Source organism: Chanodichthys erythropterus, chromosome 18, assembly GCF_024489055.1.
Source record: "Chanodichthys erythropterus isolate Z2021 chromosome 18, ASM2448905v1, whole genome shotgun sequence".
NCBI classification, from domain to species: domain Eukaryota; kingdom Metazoa; phylum Chordata; class Actinopteri; order Cypriniformes; family Xenocyprididae; genus Chanodichthys; species Chanodichthys erythropterus.
The window spans coordinates 479,983-506,494 of record NC_090238.1 but is presented as its reverse complement, the minus strand read 5'-3'; the positions used below and the strand labels follow the sequence as shown (position 1 = coordinate 506,494).

Sequence of the window (26,512 nt, the reverse complement as noted above, 5' to 3'; positions counted from 1 at the left end):
GACAATGACTGACAAACACAGACTGTAAATACACAGTGTAACAAGAGGTCAATGAGGAACAGGTGTGGACCACTAACCATGGAGATCAACAAGGCTAACTAAAGAAACAAGAAGGAAAAATAAGCCTGACACAGCATGACACAACAATATCAAAATAAGGGTCCAAAAACACTAAACAGAGGGAATCGTACAGAATGTGACAGAACCACCCACTCCCCCCTTATAGTTTAGATTACAGAAGCTCCACAAACTGACATACGAGTCCAAGAGGGTGGTAGATCAGAGGCAGAACCACCAATGGAGGGCCAGGTCACCATAACAGGTAGCCAGGGCGGAGCTGGAAGAGCAGAGAGTCATGGCGGAGCCGGCAGAGAATAGAACCATGGCGGAGCAGAGGACCATGGTGAAGCAAGCAGAGCAGTTGGCCAGGGTAGAAACCATAGTTCAGAGAGCCAAAATGAAGCCAGCAGGGCAGAGAGCCAGCAAGATGGTGCAATAAGTCCCCAAGGAGGAGCAGGCGGAGCTGGAGACCACCACAGTGGAGCAGATGGGACTGAAGACCACCATTGTGGAGCAGAAGACCAGCACTGCAGAGCAGACAGGACCACTAAGGTGGAGCTGAGGTCCACGGTGGAACTGAAATAGAGAGCACAGACAGTTTATTGTCGTCTCAATGGCCTTAACTGGGAGCTCAGGATCGGTCACCACGGCTGTGAAGAAAGCAGAGAGAGTTCATAATCAGCCTCCTTGGCCATGGCAGGGCAGACAAAGGGTTCAAAAACAGGAATGGGCTCCTTGGCCAATACAGGACAGGTAGAGAGTTCAGGAATGGCGTCTTTGGCTGATATGAGGGTGTTAGGAATGGCCTCACTGGCCGTGACAGGAGGAGCTGCTGTGGATGTTGCTGCTGGGGAAGTGTGTGCAGCCCAAACTTACAATATGGTGACAGCCATCAGTGAAAGCACAGCCAATGGCGGTAGGACCTCTGGTAACACCAGGAAGCACTCAGACCACCTGACTTTGGACCACTGGGCTTGGAAGTCCTGAGACCAACGAGCTTGCAAAGCTCTGAAACCACCTGGCATAAGAGCGCAGCTCATACCGATTTCATTGCCGGGTCCATCAACCTTTAATGCTGGTACCAATCGCATGGAAGTTCATGCAGCGGTGGTGCACACACCGGGACCCCTGAAGCTTGTGATGATACCTCCACCTCCAACATATTCTTTGGGATTTCAGACATGGGGAAACTCCAAAGACTTGACAAGATGGTGATTGCATGGTGGCCATGACGTGATGAGACTCTGGCATGGCAGTCATGATGGCTGGATCTAAAGCGAGTGGCTGTCTAAGTCCAGTGTACTGCTGCTAGAGCCATGCTTCTTTGGTTGGACATTCTGTCACGGGTGTAGCAGGGACGAGGAGAGGTGAGGATCTTTTAGCAAGCAGTCTTTATTCCATGAACATACAAACACAAGGATGATCCAAACAAGAAGCCAATAGTAATAATTCATACGTGAAGAGCAACAGCTTTACAACATGTGTGTAAAGGCAATGACTGACAACTAAAACAACGGGGTATAAATACACAGAGTAACAAGAGAGCAATGAGGGACAGGTGTAGACTAGTAACCATGGAGACTATAACAAGGGTAACTATAGAAACAGGAACTAAACACAGGAAATGTAATTTGCATTGTTGTAATGACATTTGTAATGATGAAGTAGCAATCTGGTACATTTAAAACATTAACTTTACCTGTAAATGTAACATCGTAAAACAATGCAATTGAAATTATAATCAAATACATGTGCTTTAGTATGTTAGTCATCACAACAAAATAAGTGTACTTCTTTAACACACAGCAAAAGATTATTAAAACATAATTGGTTTAAAATGCACTTTAAAGTAAAATGTTTTAATTTGACATTATTACAAAGGGCACTTTTTAAAAGTGCACATAAGTGTGTTAAGAAATAGTCATGAAAGTGCTCTCTCTTTAAATACATCTAAGTGGCCTTTTATTTCATTTTATTAATATTATATTATCTGCAAGTACAGTTTTTTTTAAACTATAATTTTAAGCAAACATCTTTTTCACAAGGGCTGAAAGATATGCATATTACTTTACACAGACAAGGTCAGTATTAGCTCAGAAGGTTAACTCGCATATGTTAGTATACCTTGTACGGTCTGGAAGTATGATTTCAGAGGTGACTGTCGACCTTTCTGGTTGGTCTTGTACTCTGGTGAGAATATAAAAAAAAAACACTGTAAAAATCATTTTTGATTTTAGTAAACTAAACTTAATTTACCTTGTTTTCCTAAGTGATTTGTACAATGTTTTTGAATTGAAAAAAAAAGGTTATCTCAACTTTTGGGAAGTAAGTAAAACTAAAAAAAAAGAAAAAAGAAAAAAGAAAAAAATCCATGCAAAAAACAAAACAAAAACAAAATATACTTACAAAATAAAACAAAACTATACAAAATATAAAAAGAAAAAGAAATAATATTGCAAGACAACAGTACTTTGAAGGATGCGAAAGCCTTCCATCAGGCCATGTTTGTGTTATGTCACTTGATCTACTGGCCTGGCTCAGAGGGGGTGGCCTTGTGCTAATGAGCTCTTCTCTGCTTTCTTATGCAACTGGTTTAGCCATTACAGCACCCATGTTCCCCACATTCACTCACCTCCATTGGCCAGCATGCTCTCCAGGAGTTTTCCACTGAACTCTTCCATCACCTCACCCAAACACTGAGACGTCTGACGCATCACACTGTTATAGTGGTGCAAGACAAATTAAGAGTGAAATGTTGGTTACACTTTGTAATAAGGGTCTAGACATTAACATTAATTAAGGCACAAGGTGTCATAAAATAACATGTTTTACCGCATTTATCGATTTGTTATTGTTAATTTAATAAATAAGTGTGCTTAATTATATATATTATAATTATATATTATATTATATATTATATATAATATATAAAAATAAAATAAATATATAAATATAAATAATATAAATATTATATTATATTATATTATATTATATTATATTATATTATATTATATAGACATTAACATTAGTTAAGGCAAAAGGTGTCATAAAATAACATGTTTTACTGCATTTATCAATTTGTTATTGTTAATTTAATAAATAAGTGTGCTTAATTATATATATATTATAATTATATATTATATTATATATTATATAAAATATATAAAAATAAATCATAAAAATATTTAAATAATTATATTATATTATATTATATTATATTATATTATATTATATTATATTATATTATATTATATTATATTATATTATATTATATATAGTGTACTTCAGATCTTAAACTTATATTTAAAAAAGAATTCTGATAACTGTACATACTGTAATTCACATTATCTTTTTTTTGTTTGTCGGAAAGAATAAAGAATATCTATCATTCAACCGTTTAAATTTGGACTTTAAAATTCATCAAAACAACACAGAAAGAAAATTACAGAGATGAAAAGATGAAAGATTTATTCTCAGTACACTCATCACCATTTAAATCATAATGTATGAAAAAAATAAATAAATGAGAAAAACTAATAGTATCAGGTTACCTCACCTAATGTACTGAAATAGTTTAAGATAGTGAGCCAACACAAAATACATAATAATTTCATTCCATTGAATATGTTACAATTTAAACGTAAATGCACATTGTTCTAAAAGGAGGCCATCATATTACACAGCTACATACATTTACTCAAATTGTTATGCTGATAATATAATTTGTAAGGGGGGAAAAATTGCAATAAATAGGGAAGTATTTCCAGGAAAACTTTTTCAAAAGAAAGATGAAAATACACACAAATGCACGTCTCTTTGTGGCGAATGAGCTGCTCGATCAGCAGCATCCACCACTGATCTATATAACTTAAACAGTATATAGTAAAAGTACAATTTCTGAAAGAAAAAAAATAAAATAAAAACGGTAATACTTTACAATAAGGTTCATTAGTTAACATTAGTTATACGTTGGTTAACATGAACTAATAATGAACTGCACTTATACTGCATTTATTAATCTTTGTTAATTTCAGCATTTACTAATACATTATTAAAATCTTGTTAACATTAGTTAATGCACTGTGAACTAACATGAACAAACAACGAACAACTGTATTTTTATTAACTAACGATAACGAAGATTAGTAAATACAGTAACAAATGTATTGCTCATGGTTAGTTCATGTTAGTTAATACATTAACTAATGAACCTTATTGTATAGTGTTACGAAAAAAACTACATAAATATTTGTAATTTATTACTTCACACCCCTAATAATTGTCAAATTAAAGTATTTACTTTAAAGTACATTTTAAATCATTATGTTTTAATAATATTTTGTCATGTTTTAAAGTACTTATAATTTTAACTGTAGTGAATTATTCAATTACATTTAAAGTGATTTAAAGTATTTTTAATGCACTAAATTGCAACTTCATCATTATAAACATGTAATTACAAATATATTTCAACAAACATTTCAATAGAAATTACATTACATTAAGTTTATTTTAGTTTACCATAAATGCTTGTCTATACATTCAGCAATACACTTTAACCGTATTTCATGTAATTATGAAATTACATATAAATTTGTACTTCAGTCCTACTTAAAAACACTCTTAGGTTCAACTTATTGTATTTAATATAAAATTAAACTTGCAATTAACAATTGCAATTAACATGAAATTGAGTGAATGTAAACATTACATTCAATTTACACTTAAGTATATTCTTTTAAAGTATATGAATAAGTACTATGTTTTGAAAGTATAATAAACTGTACTTTTTTCAAAAAAAAAATCTGATTAAAATTATAGCACAAATACAGTGGTGATCAAAATTATTGGCACCCTTGGTAAATATGATCAAAGATGACTATAAAAATAAATCTGCAGTTTATCCTTTTGATCTTTAATTCATAAAATTAGCAAAATTCTAATCTTTCATTGAAGGAAAATAATTGAAAGTGGGGGGAAAATCACATTATGAAATAAATGGTTTTCTTCAAAACACGTTGGCCAAAATTATTGGCACCCCTTGCACCAAAGGGTTGCACCCATTGGCACCATTGCCTGATGAGTTTGGAGAACACCTGAGGAGAGATCAGAGATCATTCCTTCATGCAGAATCTCTCCAGATCCTTCAGATTCCAGCTCCATGCTGGTGCTTCTTCTCTTCAGTTCACTCCACTCATTTTCTTTAGGGTTCAGGTCAGGGGACTGAGAAGACCATGGCAGAAGCTTCATTTTGTGCTCAGTGACACATTTTGTGTTGGATTTGATGTTTATTTTGAATTATTGAAGATCCAACCACGGCCCATTATTGGATTTCTAGCAGAAGCGGTCAGGTTTTGATTTTTATCTGTTGGTATTTGATAGAATCCATGATGCCATGTATCTGAACAAGATGTCCAGGACCTCCAGCAGAAAAACAGGCCCACAACATTAAAGATCCAGCAGTATATTTAACCGTGGGCATGGGGCACTTTTTATCCATGTGTGCACCAAACCCATCTGGTGGGTTTGCTGCCAAAAAGCTCTTTTTTTAGTTTCATTAGTTTCATAGTGCTCTTTTTTGAAGTTCCAGTCTTGTCTGACAACTGAATATGCTGGAGATTGTTTCTGGATGAGAGCAGAGGATTTTTCTTGAAACCCTCCCGAACATCTTGTGGGGATGTAGGTGCTGTTTGATCATTTTTTTTTTAGGGTTTCTGAGACTCAAGACTCAACTAATCTCTGCAATTCTCCAGCTGTGATCCTTGGAGAGTCTTTGTCCACTCAAACTTTCCTCCTCATTTCACATTAGGACGATTTAGACACACGTCCTGTTCCAGGCAGATTTGTAACATCTTTAGTTGATTGGAACTTCTTAATTATTGCCCTGATGGCAATAATGGGGAAATAGGGATTGTCAATGCTTTATCTATTTTCTTACAGCCACTTTCTATTTTGTGAAGCTCAACAATCTTTTGCTGCACATCAGAACTATATTCTTTGGTTTTACTCATTGTGATGAATGATTAAGGGAATTTGGCCTTTGCGTTTCCTCATGTTTGTACTCCTGTGGAATGGGAAGTCTCGGCTGAACAATTTCATGTTCATGATCACCCTGGTGTGCTAAAAAATGTAAATATGACTGGGAATATACTTCAGAGATATTTTACTCATAAATATTCTAGGGGTGCCAATAATTGTGGCCAACATGTATTGGAGAAAAACATTTATTTCATAATGTGATTTTCCCCCCACTTTCAATTCCTTTCCTTCAATGAAAGATTAGATTTTTGCTAATTTTATTAATTAAAGATCAAAAACAATGCAGATACATTTTTATAGTCATCTTTGATCATATTTACCAAGGGTGCCAATAATTTTGATCACCACTGTATATCAAGATAATGAGCATGTAACAATACTGTTTGAAATCTTTAGCATTGAATTTCCATTCATCTTGCAGTGGCAAATATCTTTTATTCAGATAACGAAGCATTAAAATCATGCAACTATTCACAAGCTATGACCCCAAAGTTCAAAACAGCACCTGAACCCAGTGTAACCTTGTCTGGAAGTCATATGAATGGATATCGTAGACTGAAAGAGAGAAAGGAGAAAAAGAGAAGGCAGTTTCCACAACACATAAACATTGCAGCTGAGACAGGAAGATTCATGTCAGCTGGCACCTGAAACTGGACTCGACTGTATTGAGTGACTCAGTGATAATTGTATTACAGCAGCTCGAGTATTTCCCCATGCACAATCACTCAGAGGTACACGTGCCATAGGACACCAGTCCGATCTGGGAAGCTAGTCTTTATTGGTGATGTAGGAACAAGATGATAATGTGATGAAGGACCCACAAACTAACAAAACATCTAGGCCTATATTCTATTAAAAAGATTACTACATGATTTCTGTCGTCTGATTGATAGTTTAGACTTTCTTTATAGGACTTCAGCTTGTGGTTCATGTGTCTTTTTGCTGTGAATTCTTTACTGATTTTTATAAAGTAAATGTAAGAATAACTTTTATATTGTTAGTAATATCTCAAGATGGACATTTACTGAACTGAAGCAACTTGGGTGAACTTGATTATCAATACATAATATTTTAGGGGAAAACAATGTTAAAATGTGAGTATCAAATATAATCTATCAGGCTTATTAAGAACATTTATCTCTCGATCATCATTATATTGCTTTGCATTAAACTGTATGTTTTAAAACTACAGAGCTTTTATCATGAAACTAAGCATTTAAATATAATTTGATTTATTAATGGGAGATATTGTAATGGTTATGTTCTGTTTGTGGACAATTGCAATATGTTGTGTTTCCTTTGGTTCCCGTCTTCCCTTCTTGGGTTTAGTTCCTGTTTGCTTGGTTCCCTTGTTTGTTTGTTTTTTGATGGGGCATTCTTCAGTTGCGGTGGCAAACGAGACACATCATTTATTTTTAAATGATACAATTTATTGCTATGTATTTTTTTTTTAATATGCTATATCCAGTCAAACGAAAGCTTAATGACTTTTGAAAAAGAAATAACTTTATGAATTCAGACACCGGATATGCCGGAGACATTCCCCAAAGCGACCCCTAGGGAACGCAGCGTCTGTTCCCTATTCTCAGGGAACCATGGTTACATGCATAACCTGAGATGATTTGTGGTGGGAACATGCAGATTTTCTTACACATGAAATCTCTCAAATTCAACAAAATATGTATTACAAAAAAAAAAAAAAACTTTTTTTCAAATGGAAAAGCAAAGTCCATTTGCAACTGTATTTCCTACGTCTTATGAGTTATGACCCTGTCATATTTAAATAGCAATCTCAATTACCACATCTGCTTTTTCACTTTCTTTGTGTCGCGTATGTAGCCTGCCAAAACTAAATTGCAATCGCAATTCATTTAGCATTTGAATTTCCAATGCCCTACCTGTCAGTCAGCGTAACTATACTATGGGGCGTGTTTGTATGTGAAGTGACGTCACTCGCAGTTGAAAACCATAATTTAACAAAGGTATTTGTGTGGTTATACAAATGGTAATCAATACACCAGAAAAATACACCAGGTATTTTTTGTAAGGGTTGTTTTTAAAGGATTGCTTTGATTGTGTTAGGTATTTATGCTTTTATTATTGCCTTATACAAAAATATATGCTGCTAGTTCAAATATCTTAACCCTTAATAAATCTCTTTTTCCCTAAAGCGGGGAAGATTTGTACTCCGATGTCAATGATGATGTATTGGACAACATTGTGGCTGAAATACAAAGAAATGACCCAAATGCTGGGTACAGGATTATACATGGTCATCTTCAATCACAAGGTCTTCATATTCAGAGTATGAACAATTTTATAATATTTAGATGTCATGCTGTATTGGCTGACATTTGGTGGTTTTATATTAGAGGTTTTGGTTAAATTGATTAAATATTATTTAATACCAGAATGTGTAGAATTTAATATTTAATTACAGAATTTAAAAACAGAACATTAAAAAACATAAAAATCAAACTTTAATTGATGTAGGCTACATTAATTTTTTTGTGCTTTATTTTCTTTATAGCTTCAAGGGTGCGCGAGTCTGTGTGAAGATTCGATCCACTGGGGACTCAATTGAGCGAGTTATCAATAAGCACACGTCATCACCGTCAATACTCTGTCTCGGGACCAAATGCAGTGTAGCACATAGACGGAAACCACAAGTTATTAAGTTGATTGGGAGTGATACGTTGCTCAGCGTTTTTCCTGATTTGGGGCAGTACGTCATCCACATCTGCAAAGCTGGTTTAATATATAATCCACCTCTCTCACTTCTCCTTCCTTGCCTCACCTGCAGAGTAACAGAATACAGGACCACTAACATGGTTCTGACAACAGCCTTCATTGATTTTGCCTGAAAAGGTTTTCCTTTGATGAAATACTTGGCCTGGTTTTGTGAGTTGGGCAAGTTCTCCTACCTAGATGATGCCACACAAGTGTTTTTTTTTTGTGGAATATAGTAAACTATTATGGCCATGAGAATGAGACAAGTCCTCTGCACAGACCTTATGGCCAGCTTCAACTCCTCCTCACTCCATATGCCGGTGTGATGGACCCTGATCTTCAAGCAGGATGAACTAGATGAAATATTCTGAATGATTTCAGTCTGCAGCTCTTACTTGTGATGCAGCCTGGAATTAAACCACGCCATGTTTGTTCTCCTCTGTCCTCATTCCCCCGAGAGTCTGCGGTTCCATCTTGGCCCTCCAGTCTATAGATGTCACTTTAGATGCTTTGTTTTGAATCATTATTATCATTGCTTGTTGTTTATGTTATCATCACCATATACCTGATATTAAGTTTGCTGATCACATTAATCTGATGTCGCTAGCTTTTAATTCTTTTAATCTAAATCGGTATCACAGTGCATTTCGCTAGCCTGTTAACTGGTCATCCGTGCATACCATATTTTTCTAGTCATGGGGCAAAACACAGCTCTTCCGTTCTGAACATCAAACAGGTTCTCCCCACTCAGTGACGCACCCACTGAGAATCCTGTTGAAAGTGCCCTAGTAATTGGCCATTCTATTACACGGAACGTGACAATAGAGACTCCAGCCACCATACCTGAGCGAGCTCTTAAAGCATTATAGTCCTTCACGTCTATTGCAATCTCAGAATTCAGGCCAGCTCATAATACAGAGAATATCAAAATCAATCAAATCACTTATTTTTCTGTATTATGTGGGCCAGACAAGTAATTTGGCAGTCACTTTGTAAAAAAGACTAATGGCCAGATTTACTAACAGCTTGCGCCAGGGCAAACCTTCTTTTTGCATTAAAAAACTACTGTCAGGATTTACTAAAGACACGCAGTGCACAATTAGCGCTGAAAAGGCGTGGACTGAGTTGTTTTTGCTGCTGAACTTTTTGCATATGCATTTCAAAAGAGTTTCCCTTTGTTATGATATAGACACGGAGGCAGAGATAAAAGCAATCCAGGTGAGTTTATTGGAACAATATGTGGAACACAGAGTGGTAATGGCTGTTATCAGGTTCTTGAGAGATGAATATAAAGTAATACTGTCCTTGTGTGGTTTGTGGATCCAGGAGTTGAGCTGAGATGGAGGGAGACGTTGGAGACACTCACACACACAGATGGGTAAGCACACGAAGGGACCAGGAGACGAAGGAGATGAAGGAGATCGCTGGAGCAGGTAAGTATGTTGAAGGGGAGTCCTTAAGGTAAGCATATACATGGCGTAGTGCAAACGAGACCGGACAGTGAGTGTGTGTGAGAGTGGTGGCTTTGTAGTGCTGGTGATTGCAGAGTGAATGAGGTGCAGGTGGCGGTGATTAATAAGCTGGTGATTGAGTGCGTGGGTACTGTGGTGAGGTGGAGCCTGGCGTGTCTGTGACAGTACCCCCCCTCCCACGGCCCGCTCCTGAGGGCCGCGGACCCCGACGTCGTGGTGGTCTTCCCCTGGGTCGTGGGGCAGGTCTGTCTGGATGGTTGGTATGGAAGTTCTGTAACAGAAGAGGATCAAGGATATCGTTCCTGGGAATCCATGAGCGTTCCTCGGGACCATAGTCCTCCCAGTCCACGAGGTATTCGAGTTTACCACCACGGCGCCGGGAATCCAAGATCTCGTGGACCACGTAGGCTGTGCCGTCCTCTAGGAGAAGTGGAAGGGGGGCTCGGCGGCTGCCACGTCAGGCTCTGTGGAGGGAACAACAGAAGGGTGGTGAGGTTTAAGTAGAGACACGTGAAATGTAGGATGGATTCTACTATACTGTGCCGGGAGTTGGAGACGATAGGTGACGGGGTTGATCTGCCGAAGGATGGTGAACGGGCCAATGAAGCGGGGACTCAGCTTTTTGCAGGGCAGACGCATCCTGATGTCCCGGGTGGACAGCCAGACCTTCTGCCCCGGCTGGTAGACAGGAGCCTCGGAGCGTCGAAGGTCGGCTGCCATCTTGCGTCTGCGCAGGGCCCTCTGCAGCTGGTGGTGAGCTGAGTCCCACACCCTCTCGCTCTCCCGGAACCAGTAGTCGACTGCCGGAACGTTGGAGGGTTCCCCGTCCCAGGGGAACATCGGGGGTTGGTAGCCGAGTACGCACTGGAAGGGTGTTAGTCCCGTTGAGGCTTGGCGGAGAGAGTTTTGTGCGTACTCGGCCCAACCCAGGTACTGGTTCCAGGAGTTCTGGTGGCCGTGACAGAAGGTACGCAGGAAGCGGCCGATCTCCTGGATCTTCCGTTCCGTCTGCCCGTTCGACTGAGGATGGTATCCAGACGATAGGCTGACGGTCACACCCAGGAGGGAGAAGAAGGCTTTCCAGACGTGTGAGACAAACTGGGGTCCTCTGTCGGAGACGATGTCTTCAGGTAATCCATAATAGCGAAAAACATGATTAAACATTAGTTCTGCGGTGGCCATGGCGGTAGGTAGACCCTCCAGGGGTATCAGACGGCAGGACTTTGAGAAGCGGTCCACCACCACCAGGATGCATGTGTGACCGTCAGACTCGGGGAGATCGGTGACGAAGTCCACTCCCAGGTGTGACCAGGGTCTCTCAGGAACGGGCAGAGGAAAGAGCTTGCCGGTGGGAAGATGGCGTGGGCTCTTGGAGATGGCACACTCCCTGCAGCCCTGCACGTACCTCCTGACGTCGTTGGCCATGTTGGGCCACCAGAAGCGTTGTTTGAGCAACGAGAGGGTCTCCTTGACCCCCGGGTGACCAGTGCCAAGTGAAGAGTGAACGTTGTGCAGGAGTGGAGTGCGACGTGTCCGTGTGATGTACTGCAAGCCCGGAGGGCAACCCGGCGGAGTGCGTGTGGAGGCATTGGCGGAGGGAATGGTTTCTTCGGACCACTGGATGGGGCTCATGAAGATGGACTCCGGCAGAATAGTATCAGGTTTTTCGGGCTTTTCCTCAGGAGCATAGAGGCGAGATAAGGCGTCAGCCTTCGTATTCTTTGAACCAGGACGGTAGGAGATGGAGAAGTTGAATCTAGAGAAGAACATAGCCCAGCGAGCTTGGCGAGGATTGAGTCTCTTTGCGGCCTTCAGATATTCGAGATTCTTGTGATCAGTGAGGACTTGAAATGGGTGAGTAGCTCCCTCCAACCAATGCCTCCACTCCTCAAGGGCAAGCTTGACGGCCAGGAGTTCGCGGTCACCGATGTCGTAGTTGACCTCCGCCGGGTTGAGCTTGCGGGAGAAGAAGGCGCATGGATGGAGTCTACTTGGTGTCCCCTGCTGCTGTGAAAGGACCGCTCCCACTCCGGTGGTAGATGCGTCCACCTCTACTATGAACGGGAGGTCCGGGTTAGGGTGGACGAGGAGGGGAGCGGTGGTGAAGGCCTTCTTCAGGGTCTCAAAGGCGTCGGTGGCTAATGGAGACCAGGACAGAGACTTGGGCTGGTGACGGAGGAGGTTGGTGAGTGGACTGACGATTGTGCTGTAGTTTTTGATGAACCGGCGATAGAAATTGGAGAAACCTAGGAATCTTTGGAGTTCTTTGATGGTGGTAGGAGTGGGCCAGGACTGTATGGCGGAGACCTTCCCCTCGTCCATCCGGATGCCACTGTGATCAATCACGTACCCCAGGAACTGGACGGAGGGTTGGTGGAATGAGCATTTTTCAGCCTTGAGGAAGAGATGGAACTGCCGTAAGCGCTGGAGGACCTCCGCAACGTGGTGGCGATGTTCGGCCAAGCTCCGGGAGTAGATGAGGATGTCATCTATATAAACCAGAACGGACTTATGGAGAAACTCCCGGAGCACCTCGTGGATGAAATCCTGGAATACGGAGGGGGCGTTGACCAGGCCATACGGCATCACGAGGTACTCGTAGTGTCCAGTGGGCGTGACGAAGGCGGTCTTCCACTCGTCCCCCTCACGTATCCGGATGAGGTTATACGCGCTGCGGAGGTCCAACTTGGTGAACACAGTGGCACCGCGGAGATGTTCCAGGGCCGCTGGGACGAGGGGAAGTGGGTATCGGAACTTGATGGTGATCTTGTTGAGTGCACGGTAATCGATGCATGGCCTCAAGCCTCCGTCCTTCTTTGCCACGAAGAAGAAGCTTGAAGCAGCAGGGGAAGTAGACGGGCGGATGTAACCTTGTTCGAGTGCCTCCTTGATGTATTCCTCCATGGCCTTCTCCTCCGGTATGGACAGGGGGTATATGCGTCCCCTGGGCACTGGTTCACCCGGCAGCAGATCGATGGCGCAGTCCCATGGCCGGTGTGGAGGAAGCTTGGAGGCGCGTTGCGGGCAGAAGACGTCGCTGAAGGGGGCGTAGTCAGGGGGAACATCCACGGAGCGCTTCTCAACAGGGCTCTCGATGGACGTGGCATTCACGAGAAGAGACTTGGAGAGTGGAGGTTTTGGAACAGGAAGCGCTGGGAAGCAGTCTGGGAAGCAGTGATCGCCCCACTTCAGGACTTCGCCCGTGCGCCAGGAGATGTTGGGGTTGTGTTGTTCCAGCCACGGGCGCCCTAGAACCACGTCAGCGGTGGATTCCTCCAGAACCAGCAAATGGATGTGTTCAGTGTGCAGGATACCGATGCTGAGTTGTAGTGGGCCCACGCAGTGACGGATGTGTCTGCGGCTTAGGGGTTTGCCCGTGATGGAGTGGATTTGATAGCTCGTCGGTGAAGGAGAGATCTTAAGGTTGAGTTGTCTACAGAGGGTGCCTGAGATGAAGTTTCCGGCTGACCCTGAATCAAGGAGCGCCACCACTGGAACAGAGATGTTAGCAGCAGTAAGAGTTACAGTTGTAGTGAGTGGTTTCATTTTCTGAATGGAGGGAAATATTGCACTCACCACGGGTCGAGGAGGACGGATTGGGCATGTGGAGAGATTATGCCCCATTGTTCCGCAATAGAGACAGAGATTCAGGGCCAGCCTTCTTTGTCTTTCGTTAGGGGTGAGACGAGAGTGATCAATTTGCATGGGTTCGTTGGCTGGTTCTGGGGAGCTGACGGGTTCGGACCGACGGAGGAGGTTAGTGGTGGATGACTGGCCCTGGTGTTCTTGAATGCACGACTGCATACGGGACCCCACGCGGATGGCGAGTTGGATGAAGCGTTCTAATCCCATGGAGTCCTCGTATGCAGCGAGATGCAGCCGCACGGAGGGTTCCAGCCCCTGACGGAACGTGGTGATGAGGGCTTGCTCGTTCCATCCGCTGGTGGCGGCTAGCGTTCGAAACTGCAAGGCATATTCGTTAACAGATAGGTTTCTTTGCTTTAGATTATAAAGTTTCTCACCAGTCGAGGAATCAGTCAGAGGTTTCCCGAATACTTCCCGGAAGTGGGAGACGAACGCCGAATAGGATTGGACGACTGGGCCTTTCTGGGTCCACAACGAATCTGCCCATTGCAGAGCCTTCCCTTGCAGTTGTGAAATAATGAACGCTATTTTAGCCGTGTCTGTGGTGTAGAGGTGCGGCTGCATCTCCAGGACCAGCTCACATTGGAGAAGAAATCCGCTGCATTCCTCCGCCGATCCAGAGTAGGGCGCCGGTTTGGCCATGGGACTGGCGGTGAATGCAGGTGAAGGAGTGGTGCTGGTGGGTGCGGAGACAGCCGTGTTGTGGGATGACGATGTTGAGGGCTGTGGTGTGAGTGCTCGACGCAGCACGTCCACGAGTTCCTGGAATGGATCGTTTGTACTCATGCCGTTAGTTGTTTTGGGTCCGGTCTTCTGTTATGATATAGACACGGAGGCAGAGATAAAAGCAATCCAGGTGAGTTTATTGGAACAATATGTGGAACACAGAGTGGTAATGGCTGTTATCAGGTTCTTGAGAGATGAATATAAAGTAATACTGTCCTTGTGTGGTTTGTGGATCCAGGAGTTGAGCTGAGATGGAGGGAGACGTTGGAGACACTCACACACACAGATGGGTAAGCACACGAAGGGACCAGGAGACGAAGGAGATGAAGGAGATCGCTGGAGCAGGTAAGTATGTTGAAGGGGAGTCCTTAAGGTAAGCATATACATGGCGTAGTGCAAACGAGACCGGACAGTGAGTGTGTGTGAGAGTGGTGGCTTTGTAGTGCTGGTGATTGCAGAGTGAATGAGGTGCAGGTGGCGGTGATTAATAAGCTGGTGATTGAGTGCGTGGGTACTGTGGTGAGGTGGAGCCTGGCGTGTCTGTGACACCCTTTCAGACGCAAAATATATGGAAGGAGAGTATTTAAAAGAATCACACAATGCAATTTACTAATATTTGCGCTAGTCAGTTTACTGGTATTTGCGCCATTATTTAACGCTCAAAAAAAGCACGTCTTAACCCATTTTGCGACATGACTGCAGTTGTTGCTGCTGGGAGGAGAAAAGCACTATATACTGTAAATGAAGATGACTTGACTTGACTTGGATCTTCGTCTCTTCTGCTTTGCGTTGGTCTCCACTTCTCCCAGCGCCACCTCATTCGATCAGGCTCCTGGCTCCACCCTGGCTTCTCCCTCCATTGCTTCCGCCTTGGGCCCTCATCTTAATGGTTCTGCTCTGGGTGGCTCTTTGTCCTCCATGGCTCTTCCCTCTATCATTCCCTCTATTATATGTCCATTGCCTAAACCAGGAGTTCTCAAAGTCTGGACTCCGGTCCGGATCCGGACCCGCCTCCATTTCATATTTCAAGAACACTGATTGTGTGTAAGGGACTAAAAGTGTGGATTTCCTACTTTGATAAACACATGTTAAACATCATTTGTGTAGTTTTTTATGTCCAAATATATTTTTTATGGAGATGGTCCAAAATGAAAGCAAAAGCAGATATTTAAATTTTTTGTGACATTGTTGTCATGACATCCAGTGAATGTATGATGTTTGATGGAATCGGGCGACACTTCATCGCAGTGAGTGTTTGGATGGGTGAGGATGTCAGTTTCCAGGAAAATAAAAGTTGATGAAGAAAATAGTTTTCAAAGATGATTGGACAGAGAGGTATGCGTTCATTTCCCCCCAATCCAGCACAAAGCCGTTCTGTTTGTAACGAGACAGTTTCAGTTGTGAAGAGTGGAAATGTCAAATGCCAATATGAAACAAAACAGACATTTTAGCTGCTTTTCCACCGTCGGGTCGCACTGTTTTTAGAATGATGAGGAACAGTTCCAGTGGTATTTCCACTTGAGCCTGGATCAGATGGCACGATTACAAAAACCGTTCTCGGCTCAGAATTCTCGGCATGGTTGTCTTTCTCTGTAGCTGGCTGCGCTCTATTTGAGCAATGTAAACACAAATTAATAATAAAATTAAAAGAAATATCTGATCATCCTCCATAATGCGTCGTTATTAACATCTCATATCATCAGACACCATTGTGTTACCAAGGCAATGACAGACGCTTTTGTCTTACATTACCAAGGGGCGGCCGTTATCAGCCCCACAGTGGAAAATGAAAATGAAACCGTACCAGCTGGCCCGAATCGGCACAGAATGGAATGGTTACGCAATGACAACTATTCGGCCTGACAGTAGAAAAGAGGCTTTTATCTACCTCTTGTTGTGTTTTGTTCATAAAAAAATGCTGACACTTAAATTAATTGTTAGGCCACTTTTGCACTTGTTATTAATGTATTTTGAATGCAAAAGGCACTTTATTTATTCGAAAAATTAGTGTTGATTTGTTATGCATGTTTATTAAAAACAAGTTCCCTTTCATGGGAACTGTCGACGCTACGTAATATGACGTTATGGGAACCTTCTGCGTGATTGCGTCGTGAAGCACTCTTGTATCTTACCAATGATGAGACGAGACGTCAGAGGCGGGTGACGTCACGGACCAGGAAACTATAAAGCATACCCAGAACAAAGAACGCTAGCTTCTGTTGTCTTCAGCAAGCGCTCTGTGTTAATGTGTGTCTTATTTGGTGTTGTTTGTCTTATTACATAAACAAGTCACGATCTCTTTGTCTGAGGACAAGAGTATCTCACCAATCCATATATTTATATATAAAAAAGACACGTATTATGGCGAAAAACAGCAGTTGAAGGGGAGTTGAGCATGCCCAGGCAGCTGTCTGTGTGCACTGTGAAAAACTCACTCTCAGGACACTGTGTAAAGGGGATCTGTCAGAGGGGTTAGAGATGGGCGCTGCCCTTTTTCTGCCCTTACCTGCCAGGTTCAGTGCCGTTTCCCAGGTGGAAGCACGCTCTGCGGTTTCTTCCCCCGGGTTGAGGCACTGATATTTCACATGTCCAGCTCTGAGGAGGTGGATATTGTGATATCGATCTGAGGACTCGCTACCTCACACACATATCGTGTTCCAAAATCACACGTTTATTATTCCAACATCAAAAATCAGTTGTGTTTGAAAGCCATGACTATTGTTTATTTGAAATATTCAGACCGTGATATACTTGTCTGATTATTTTCTCGATTTAACTGAGAAGTTAAATCAAATATCTTTCTGAATTTAGGGAGTGGAGCATGCACGTCAGTTCAAAAATAAAGTTAGCAGCTGACAGGGTACATTCATAAAAATGTCCCGAAGTGTAAAGAAAGAAATGCACTAGTGGAAGTTTTTAGCTCCACTCCTGTTGGCTTTACTCTCGAGGGAATAAAAGTCTAACGCAAGGCTCGGATTGTCACGGTAAACACGAAGACAAAAGGTAGATCCAAGTGCAGCAGAGATTTATTAAAGGGTAATCCAAAAACGTAATCCACAGAGCAGGCAAGGGTCAAAGTCCATGAAATCAGTCCAAACAAACAGGTACAAAATAACACAAAGAAAAACCAAAACAGACAACCGGGGGAATCAGAAGACGCATGACATTAAACAACAAACCACAACCAAAGACACAAACAGCTCAATATAAATAGACAGACACTAATGACATGATACAATACAGCTGGGTGTAATGACATTGGATAATGAGTCCGGTGAGTGTGTATGGGAATTGTAGTCCATGTAACAGGTGGAAATGAGAGTCCGGGATGGAGTGCCCTCTAGTGGCTGATAGGGCACTCTCACTGGTGATCATGACACAGATCTCGCATATGCCGAGGCAGCGTGTGGATTAAGCCTGCAATAAAGAACATATAGCTCGGATCTCGCATTTGCAGAGGCTGCGCATAGATTACGTGTATAATGTGTTTATATATATTTGGAGGGGAACTGAGCAGACGGGAGTTTCCCTTTCTCTCTTTCCCTATAATACCTTGCAAACTATTACGAGCTATAATTCTTTTTGTATTCTAATATATTCAGCCTGTCATTTTTGACAGGCTGAATATAAAAAAAAGTGTTGCCACCCTTGCTCCCCCGCAGAATGCTTGGGGACCGGGACAGGTGACACAGCTAAAGTCTTTGTGAAGTAAGACAGATCTGCGGACTGTTATTATCACCAAGAAGGCTTCAAAGAGGTCCTGACGCCAGTGGCATGGGACATTCGAGGGTAGCCCCCTTCCGAAGAGGGTTCTTTACCACACCATATGGTATCCGCCCCTCCTCGGTGCCCTCAGGGGGCCGTTCTGCTAACCCTGCCACCCAGTGTGCTTCAGGGCGCAGCGGTCTTGATTCGGCTGTTCCTTGCCGGTTTGCCGTTTCAGGGCACCGAGTCAAGTGCTCAAAAAACACCAGAGGCCAGTCTCAAGAGACTGGTTCCCTTAGTAAATTTTCTGGCAGAATGGAAACTTCTCCCAAATATCTCAAAATGGGTGCTGCTCACAATAGAAAAGGGTTACAAATTCGGGTCTCGCCCACTCCAGTTCAATGGGGTCCTTTCCACGGTGGTGGCCCCCGAGCAGTCTCCTGGAACAGGAGGTTATGTTGCTCTTGCAAAAAGGAGCTATAGAAGGGGTTCTCCTCCCAGCAAGCTGTCAGGGTTTTACAACCGATACTTCATTGTTCCAAAGAAGGATGGAGGACTGCGTCCTATTATAGATTTACATGTGTTAAATCGATCCATACAAAAGCTCAACTTCAAGATGCTAACACTCAAACAGATTATCCCACAGATCAGGTCCGAGGACTGATTTGTGGCGATAGACCTGAAAGACACTTACTTTCATGTGTCCATCCATCCTCAGCACAGGAAGTTCCTCAGGTTCACTTTCGGGGGCGAAGCTTACCAATACAGGGTTCTTCCTTTCAGCCTATCCTTATCACCCCGCACATTTACGAAGTGCGTGGATGCAGCCCTGGCTCCGCTAAGACTCCAGGGCATCCGCATGCTAAATTATATCAATGACTGGTTGATTATAGCTCAAACAGAACATCTGGCAGTTCAACATCGAGATGTTTTTCTGTCCCACATGAAGAAGCTTGGGCTGAGGCTCAATGCCAAGAAAAGTGTGTTGGTTCCGGCTCAGACTACCAACTACTTAGGGGAAATCTGTGTTGGGGGTTCCTTGTCGTCACGTAATGCTTACGACGGATGCTTCCCTCACGGGCTGGGGGGCAATCATGAGTGGTTGCTCAGCTCAGGGTCTCTGGGAGGACCATCAGAGTTCCTGGCACATAAATTGGCTGGAAATGATGGCGGTATTTCTTGCAGTAAAAGACGCAGGTTGGCCCATCGGATCCTCCTGTGGGCCCATGGGAAGCTCCTCTCACTGAGAGCAGCTTACATCCCAGGGCATCAAAATGTGGGAGCAGACGCCCTGCCAAGGCAGGGGCTGAGCCCCGGGGAATGGAGACTCCACCCCGAGGTGGTGGAGCTCACATTGGAAAACTTCGGTTGAGCAGAAGACTGTGGTTCTGGCCTCTGAGGGGGCCAGGCTCATAGATGCTGGTCTCCCAACTGAGGTTGTGGAGACCATACTCCACTCCAGAGCTCCCTCCACGTGGAAGTTGTATGCGTATAAATGAAAACTGTTCTCTACTTGGTGTAGACAAAGCAATGTGGACCCTGTCTGCTCTTCTATTAGCCTTGTGCTTCAATTTCTCCAAGACAAGTTCTCGGATGGTTTTATCCCCTTCAACGTTGAAGGTTTATGTTGCGGCCGTTTCGGCCATGCTCCTCTGGGGGATTCCTCGGTAGGTCAAGACCTACCGGAGACCTACCGAAAATAGAAATCAAGATAGGAAAATAGAAATTGAGGTAAGTGCTACTATTACTGGGTCAAGTGCTGGCGAAAAAGATACGTCTTTAGCATTTTTTTGAAAATGGCTAAAGATTCAGCTGCTCGGATAGAGCGTGGCAGGTCATTCCACCAGCCAGGAACAGACCCGGAGAAGGTCCGTGAAAGCGATTTTGTTCCCCTTTGTGATGGCACCACAAGGCGCCGTTCACTTGCAGAACGCAAGTTTCTGGAGGGCGCATAAGTCTGAAGATGAAAACTGTCTGAAGATGAAAACATACGTCCACAGAGCTGCCCTGTGGCGTAAAACAGATCAATCGTTTGTGTGTTACGGGTCTCCTAAGAAAGGAGGCCCAGCATCTAAGCAGAGAATGAGCAAGTGGGTGGTCGAGGCTATCTCACTTGCTTATGAGACGGCCGGACAGCCATCTCCATTAGCTGTCCGTGTCCACTCTACTAGGGGTATGGCGGCCTCAAAGGTCTTAATGTCAGGAGTATCCATTAATGACATATGTGGTTCAGCTGGATGGTCATCCCAGCACACATTTATTAGGTTTTACAACCTGGACGTAGCGTAGGATCCACTCCGAGCCACTCCTCAGTTCTGTCTACAAGATAACAGACAGGTACTTGGTTCTACGGCGTAGTTTGGACAGCGTTCCCATAATGTCATATGACGTAGCTTCGACAGTTCCCATGAAAGGGAATGTCTCGTGTTACTTGTGTAAGCCTGGTTCCCTGAATAGGGAACGAGACACTACGTCACGTTGCTGTACCCCCGGCATACCTGTGAGCGTCTTGCTTCAGCCATAATCCAGAAGCTAGCATTCTTTGTCCTGGGTATGCTTTATAGTTTCCTGGTCCGTGACGTCACCCGCCTATGACGTCTCGTCTCATCACTGGTTAGATACAAGAGTGCTTCATGACGCAATCACACAGAGGGTTCCCATAACGTCATATGACATAGCGTCTCATTCCCTAATCAGGGAACCAGGGTTACACAAGTAAGCCGAGACGTTTTGTAATGACCAATTGTTTCGAACCTTTGGCATTGATGAAAATTCAGATTTGGATCATTAAATGTAGACTTTGAGAACCCCTGGCCTAAATCCCCAACCTCCCTTCTCTGTTGGACTAGTTACAACACAAGTGTGAAGGGGGAGAACTGTAATGGCTATGTTCTGTTTGTAGACTTATGTTGTGTTTTCTTTGGTACCCGTGTTTAGTTCCTGTTGACTTTGTTTCCTCGGTTTCTGATTATTTCCTTTGTTACCATGGCTAATCATTGGTTAATTGATTTATGTTCAACTGTGTCTTGTTTGGTTCCTCTTTTAGCCGGTGTATTTAAAGGGATAGCTCACCCAAAAATGAAAATTCTGTCATCATTTACTCTCCCTCAAGTTGTTCCAAACCTGTATGAGTTTCATTCTTCTGCTGAACATAAAGGAAGATATTTTGAAGAAAGTTTGTAACGAGGCTGCTTTGGGGCACAGCTGACTTTCATAGTAGGAAAAAAAAAATACTACAGAAGACAATGGTGCCCCAGAACTGTTCAGTTTCCCACATACTTCAAAATATCTTCCTTTATGTTCATCAGAGCAGAGACATTTATACAGGTTTGGAACAACCTGAGGGTGAGTAAATGATGACAGACTTTTCATTTTTGGGTGAACTATCCCTTTAAGCCCACAGTTTTGCTCTACTCTCTGTCCTGTATTGTCTTTGCTGTTTGTTCAGCCATTATGTTTTTGCCACTCTGTGTTTTGGAACACCATGTTTGTTTTTAGTTTGTTTATTAAATGTTTTTTAAAGTGCTGCGATTGGATCCACCTCTTGCCTCAGCTGCACTGTAACAGATACAGAGTGTCAACTGATATTTATATGCATTTTATGTTGTTTTACATAATCAGAATTTCATCTTACTTTTTTGTACAACGGAAGTGATTCAATCAAAAACCAACTTCAGCTCGATAATAATTTTCTTATTATCACTGTGAAGCTGCTTTGAAACAATATGTATTGTGATAAGCGTTATATAAATGAAAATGACCTGACTTGAATTTTTGGCCTTTATGGCCAGTCGGACTTGTAACCCGAAGGTCTTAGTACCGACAGGAAATGTACTAGGTGGGGTTAGTGAATGAACAGCACTCTCTTCGACTCTCATTACCCACAACTGTGGTGCCCTTGAGCAAGCTACCTAACCCCCAATCGCCCCGCAGCAACAACAGCTGCCCACTGCTCCAGGTGTGTTCACTGTTCACGGTGTGTGTGTGTGTGTGTGTGTGTGTGTGTGTGTGTGTGTGTGTTCAATACTCACTGTTGTGTGTGTGCACTTGGATGGGTGAAATGCAGTCACAAATTATGTTATGGGATACCATATCACATTCACTAAATATCAGCAACTGTACAAAATTGCATGTTTTAGCTCAGTTTGAGATTCTATATCAGATCCTAGATGAACCATAAATGCCTGATACAAATATGATACTTAAAAAACATATGCATTTTTTAAAGATTTTCTTTTATATTTTATCTAAAAGCTCAATAAACTGTTTCATTTAAAAAAAATAAATAAATAAATAAATAAATAAATAAAAGTTGCATATGTCAGGCTTTACAGGGTAACATAACATTTGGTGATTTCAAACACATTAAATATTTCATTATTTGAATCAATTAACGAGTTAGTTTTCCCATATAATCTTTAAGCTAATAATAAGATTATAATAATAAGATTAAGCGTATTTGGCTTGCTGTCCGCTGTGGAAGAGCTCGAGGAAGCAGCTTCAACTCAAGCTTGGATATTCCCCCCAGAGGGACTACTAGTGCCTGGAAGAGCATGATAAATGAGATGCCTAAATTATGTTGGTGGAGTTGGGGAGGTGGAGGGTTATTGAAACCAATGAAAGGTGAGTAGCTGCTTATATGCTCTGGCCATTAATTGAAAGATTAGATGGGTTCACTCTTCCCAAAATTACATTTGTGAACTTCACTAAATATTACTGTAAATTTACAGTAAGTTGCTAGTTGTAAACTGGAAACCTATATCAGCTGAGTCAAAGGTAGGCCTATTATTATTATTATTATTATTATTATTGGAATCAGGGGCGTAGTTTGTGGGGGGGATGGGGGGGAGGTAACCCCCCCAATATTCAAAGCCATCAGTTACAACCCCCCCAATACAATACAACCATACCAACGTTCAACCCTCCCAAAGTTGAAACCAAATCTACGCCCTTGATTGGAATGCATTATAATAAAGAAGGAAGTGATAGTTCAGTAAAGAACATATAATGCATTCATAGTGAGATACATATAAATGTATTTTTAAAGCAAGAGTGCTTACCCCTCTGTATAGGAGTCCAGTCGAGACAGGTCATCAGAAAGCCCCAGCAGCACATCCAGTGTTCCTACCTTCATAACCATCAGAACAAAGAGTTACACAACCTTCATCAACGGCATTATACACAAATTAAACATAAGAAAGTATTTGGTTTATCTGCCTCTCATATGTTGAGGTTTTTCCAGGAGTTTAAAACCCCGAGGGCCCATTTCACTGCACGGTCCCTGGAAATGTATATGACTTAAAACTTTTAGAGGTCAAACATTTAGCCCATATTTAAGGTTTTACCATCTGAAGCTGAAATGACCATTCTGATTTTGAGAAGCGTGCTCCTGAAAGAGACATTTCACTGAAGCAGGCAATCTAACACCTGTAATGATTCACTGACTGACACACCGATGAGCTCTTTTTGTTTCCATTAATTCATATGGAACAAATTGTTGCAATCACATTGTTTGTGAATAGAACTCATTTATTCCATTATCATATTCTATCAACTACTGTTAAAGGATTAATTTACCCAAAAGTGAAAATTTCCTGATTATTTACTCACAGACCATCCAGGATGTATAGGACTTTTTTTCTTCAGATGAGGTCCTTTATTGATGGTCCAAAATCCATATTTAGGCAGCTTCAAAGGGCACTACGTGACCCCAACCAAACAAATAAGGGTCTTCTCTAGCAAAACAATCAGTCATTTTCAAAAAAAATGTGTTCAAAAATAACACGTTTATATCATTCAATGTTCAAAAACTCATTATTTTTCTTATAATTTACATTCTTGCAGCAACTGTTTTCACCTTCTGTCTGAACGCTCTGTTTTAGGCTGTATCCGAAATCGCATACTTTCGTACTATATAGTAGCCGTAAAAGAGTATGTGACAATAGTAGTATGTCCAGCTTCACGGTACTCATAGAGTAATGGCAAAACGATGGAGAGTTTACTATCCCATGAGGCCATGGAAGAGGATTTGTGAATGGCAGTGAGGTTATGCAACTGACACTGATTCTAGACAGAACAACATTTTTTAGCGGTCGCGAAGTAATAATTTATTCAAAATAAATACCTACCCAGAGAGTATGCGATTTGAGACACAGCCTTAGTTTTGGTTTATTCTGAAAGTCTGCACTGATTGGTCAGCTGGCCCCAGTCTGTTGTGATTGGTCTACCGTTAGAGCATGTGTCTCAAATGTAACGCCCCTTACCATATATAATACCACATGTGACCCTGGACCACAAAACCAGTCATAAGTCACACGGGTATATTTGTAGCAATATCCAACAATACATTGCATGGGTCAAAATGATCGATTTTTATTTTTTGCCAAAAATCATTAGAATATTAAGTAAAATTTCTTTCTTTTTTTTTTTTTTTTTTTTTTTTTTTGGTCAATTTATTTTTGTGAGTGGATATGCGTTGGGACTTCATTTGGACAATTTTAAAGGCAATTTTTCTCAATATTTAGATATTTTTGCACCCTCAGATTCCAGATGTTCTAAATAGTCATATCTTGACCAGTTATTAACAAACCATACATCAATGGAAATCTTATTTATTGAGCTTTCAGATGAAAAAATGACTGGTTTTATGGTCCAGTTCGTTCCTGGAACAAAACTCAAGACTACAATTGAGGCATTTCTAACATGTAAAAAAGCATAATAAGACCTCATGAATATAACTCTATAAATGTTTAGTTTGAAGATTTTATGAAGCTTAAGCACCTCCTTTACTGACTCTTGATTGAAAAAGAAATTAAAACTTTTTGTTAAGAACTTCCACCACTGGTCAAGCACAAGTTTGTTTATTCTACATTGATCATTGACCTTCAGCAACAAGATCTCCGGTAACAGGGAACTTTGCTAACATTCTGCCAAGTTTCTCCCAAAGTTATGAACAAATGTTTTTCCAGTAACATTAACAGAACATGCCTTCAAAGTTGTCTGGTCTTCAGTAATATTCCTAAACACTATTTGGTGGGATGCAGCTGTGAGCATCAAACTGGCATAAAGTGACCCATCTGACTGAGAAACTCCAGAGAGCCAAAGAGAAGATGAAGAAGAGGTTTCTTACCTTGAGCTCTGGGACGTGGAGTCTGGAGCTCGTGGCCAGACCCGATTTAGCTGCGACCCGTTTGAGTTTCTCCAAAGACTGACAGCTGATTTTATCCAGAGGAACCGAAATCAGCCAGAACTCCATCATGGCTGTGCTTCTCACCTGTGACAGGAGTCTGTGGCTCAGAACGAGGCAGATGATGAACTCCAGTGGAAGTGCACTGACCGCTCGCTGACTGTATCAGTGGTCTGCTGACTACAGTGTCTGAGCAGATTAGGTTTCTCAGACAGACGAGCGCAATTCTCATGTTCAGAAAACACTAAAGTTTTATGATGAGAGTAAGTGAGGTAATGCCTCATCAAATGCTCTGTCAGATCCATCTTCAGCTTTTCAGAACACACCAGTGGTATTTAATATCACCTGTTACAGTCGTTTGTCAATTTATTTATTAGTTTGTTTGTTTATATTTAATTAATTAATATTTAATTAAACTGTTACACAAGGCCTACAAGTTCATCCTGGATTTTAGAACAAATAATAAGCAATTCATGACTGACACTTACCCAGTTTGTCATATTTCCTGTGTATTCTGCACAGGCAGGTGTCAAATGAAACAATGAATGAAGATAAATATGAATTGAATTGAAAGAATGAGGTGTATGTAGTTCACGTGGTGAGGTAAGGCCGACAGTGACTGTAAAGTGATCGCTGTGAGAGAACAGGTGTTGAGTGCAAACATTACCATAATGAAACGCACACGCTCTTCTCACATTGCATAATGCAGTTTGTTTCTTTAAACATTACTGTCTGCTTATTTTGGATGTGTAGGCAGTTATTGTATCATTCTTATTTTCTTTTTCTTCTGGCTGGAGATCTAGGGCTTAGAAATGTAAAATTTGAAGTTAAATTTAACACCATGAGAGGGCCAATACTGGGTCAGTCTCAAACCCTCAAGCTTCACCTGTGTGTCAGTGCACTATTTTAGAGCTTATATTTAAAAATCTGCTGCTTCTCCTAATTTCTC

The 26,512-nt window shown here is 42.0% G+C and overlaps 1 protein-coding gene across 1 annotated transcript in view; it reads right to left on the bottom strand.

Moving 5' to 3' along the window:
* The window catches only part of atp6v1c2 (ATPase H+ transporting V1 subunit C2), a 36,889-nt gene extending 11,254 nt beyond the window's left edge, over nucleotides 1-25,635 (bottom strand). Inside the window, exons 1-3 of the mRNA XM_067367613.1 lie at nucleotides 25,507-25,635; nucleotides 23,438-23,505; nucleotides 2,693-2,778 (exon numbers count right to left, since the gene is read on the bottom strand). Of these exons, the coding sequence (XP_067223714.1) occupies nucleotides 2,693-2,778; nucleotides 23,438-23,505; nucleotides 25,507-25,635 (283 nt within the window). The remainder of the gene's footprint in view (nucleotides 1-2,692; nucleotides 2,779-23,437; nucleotides 23,506-25,506) is intronic.
* Nucleotides 25,636-26,512: the final 877 nt, after the last annotated feature.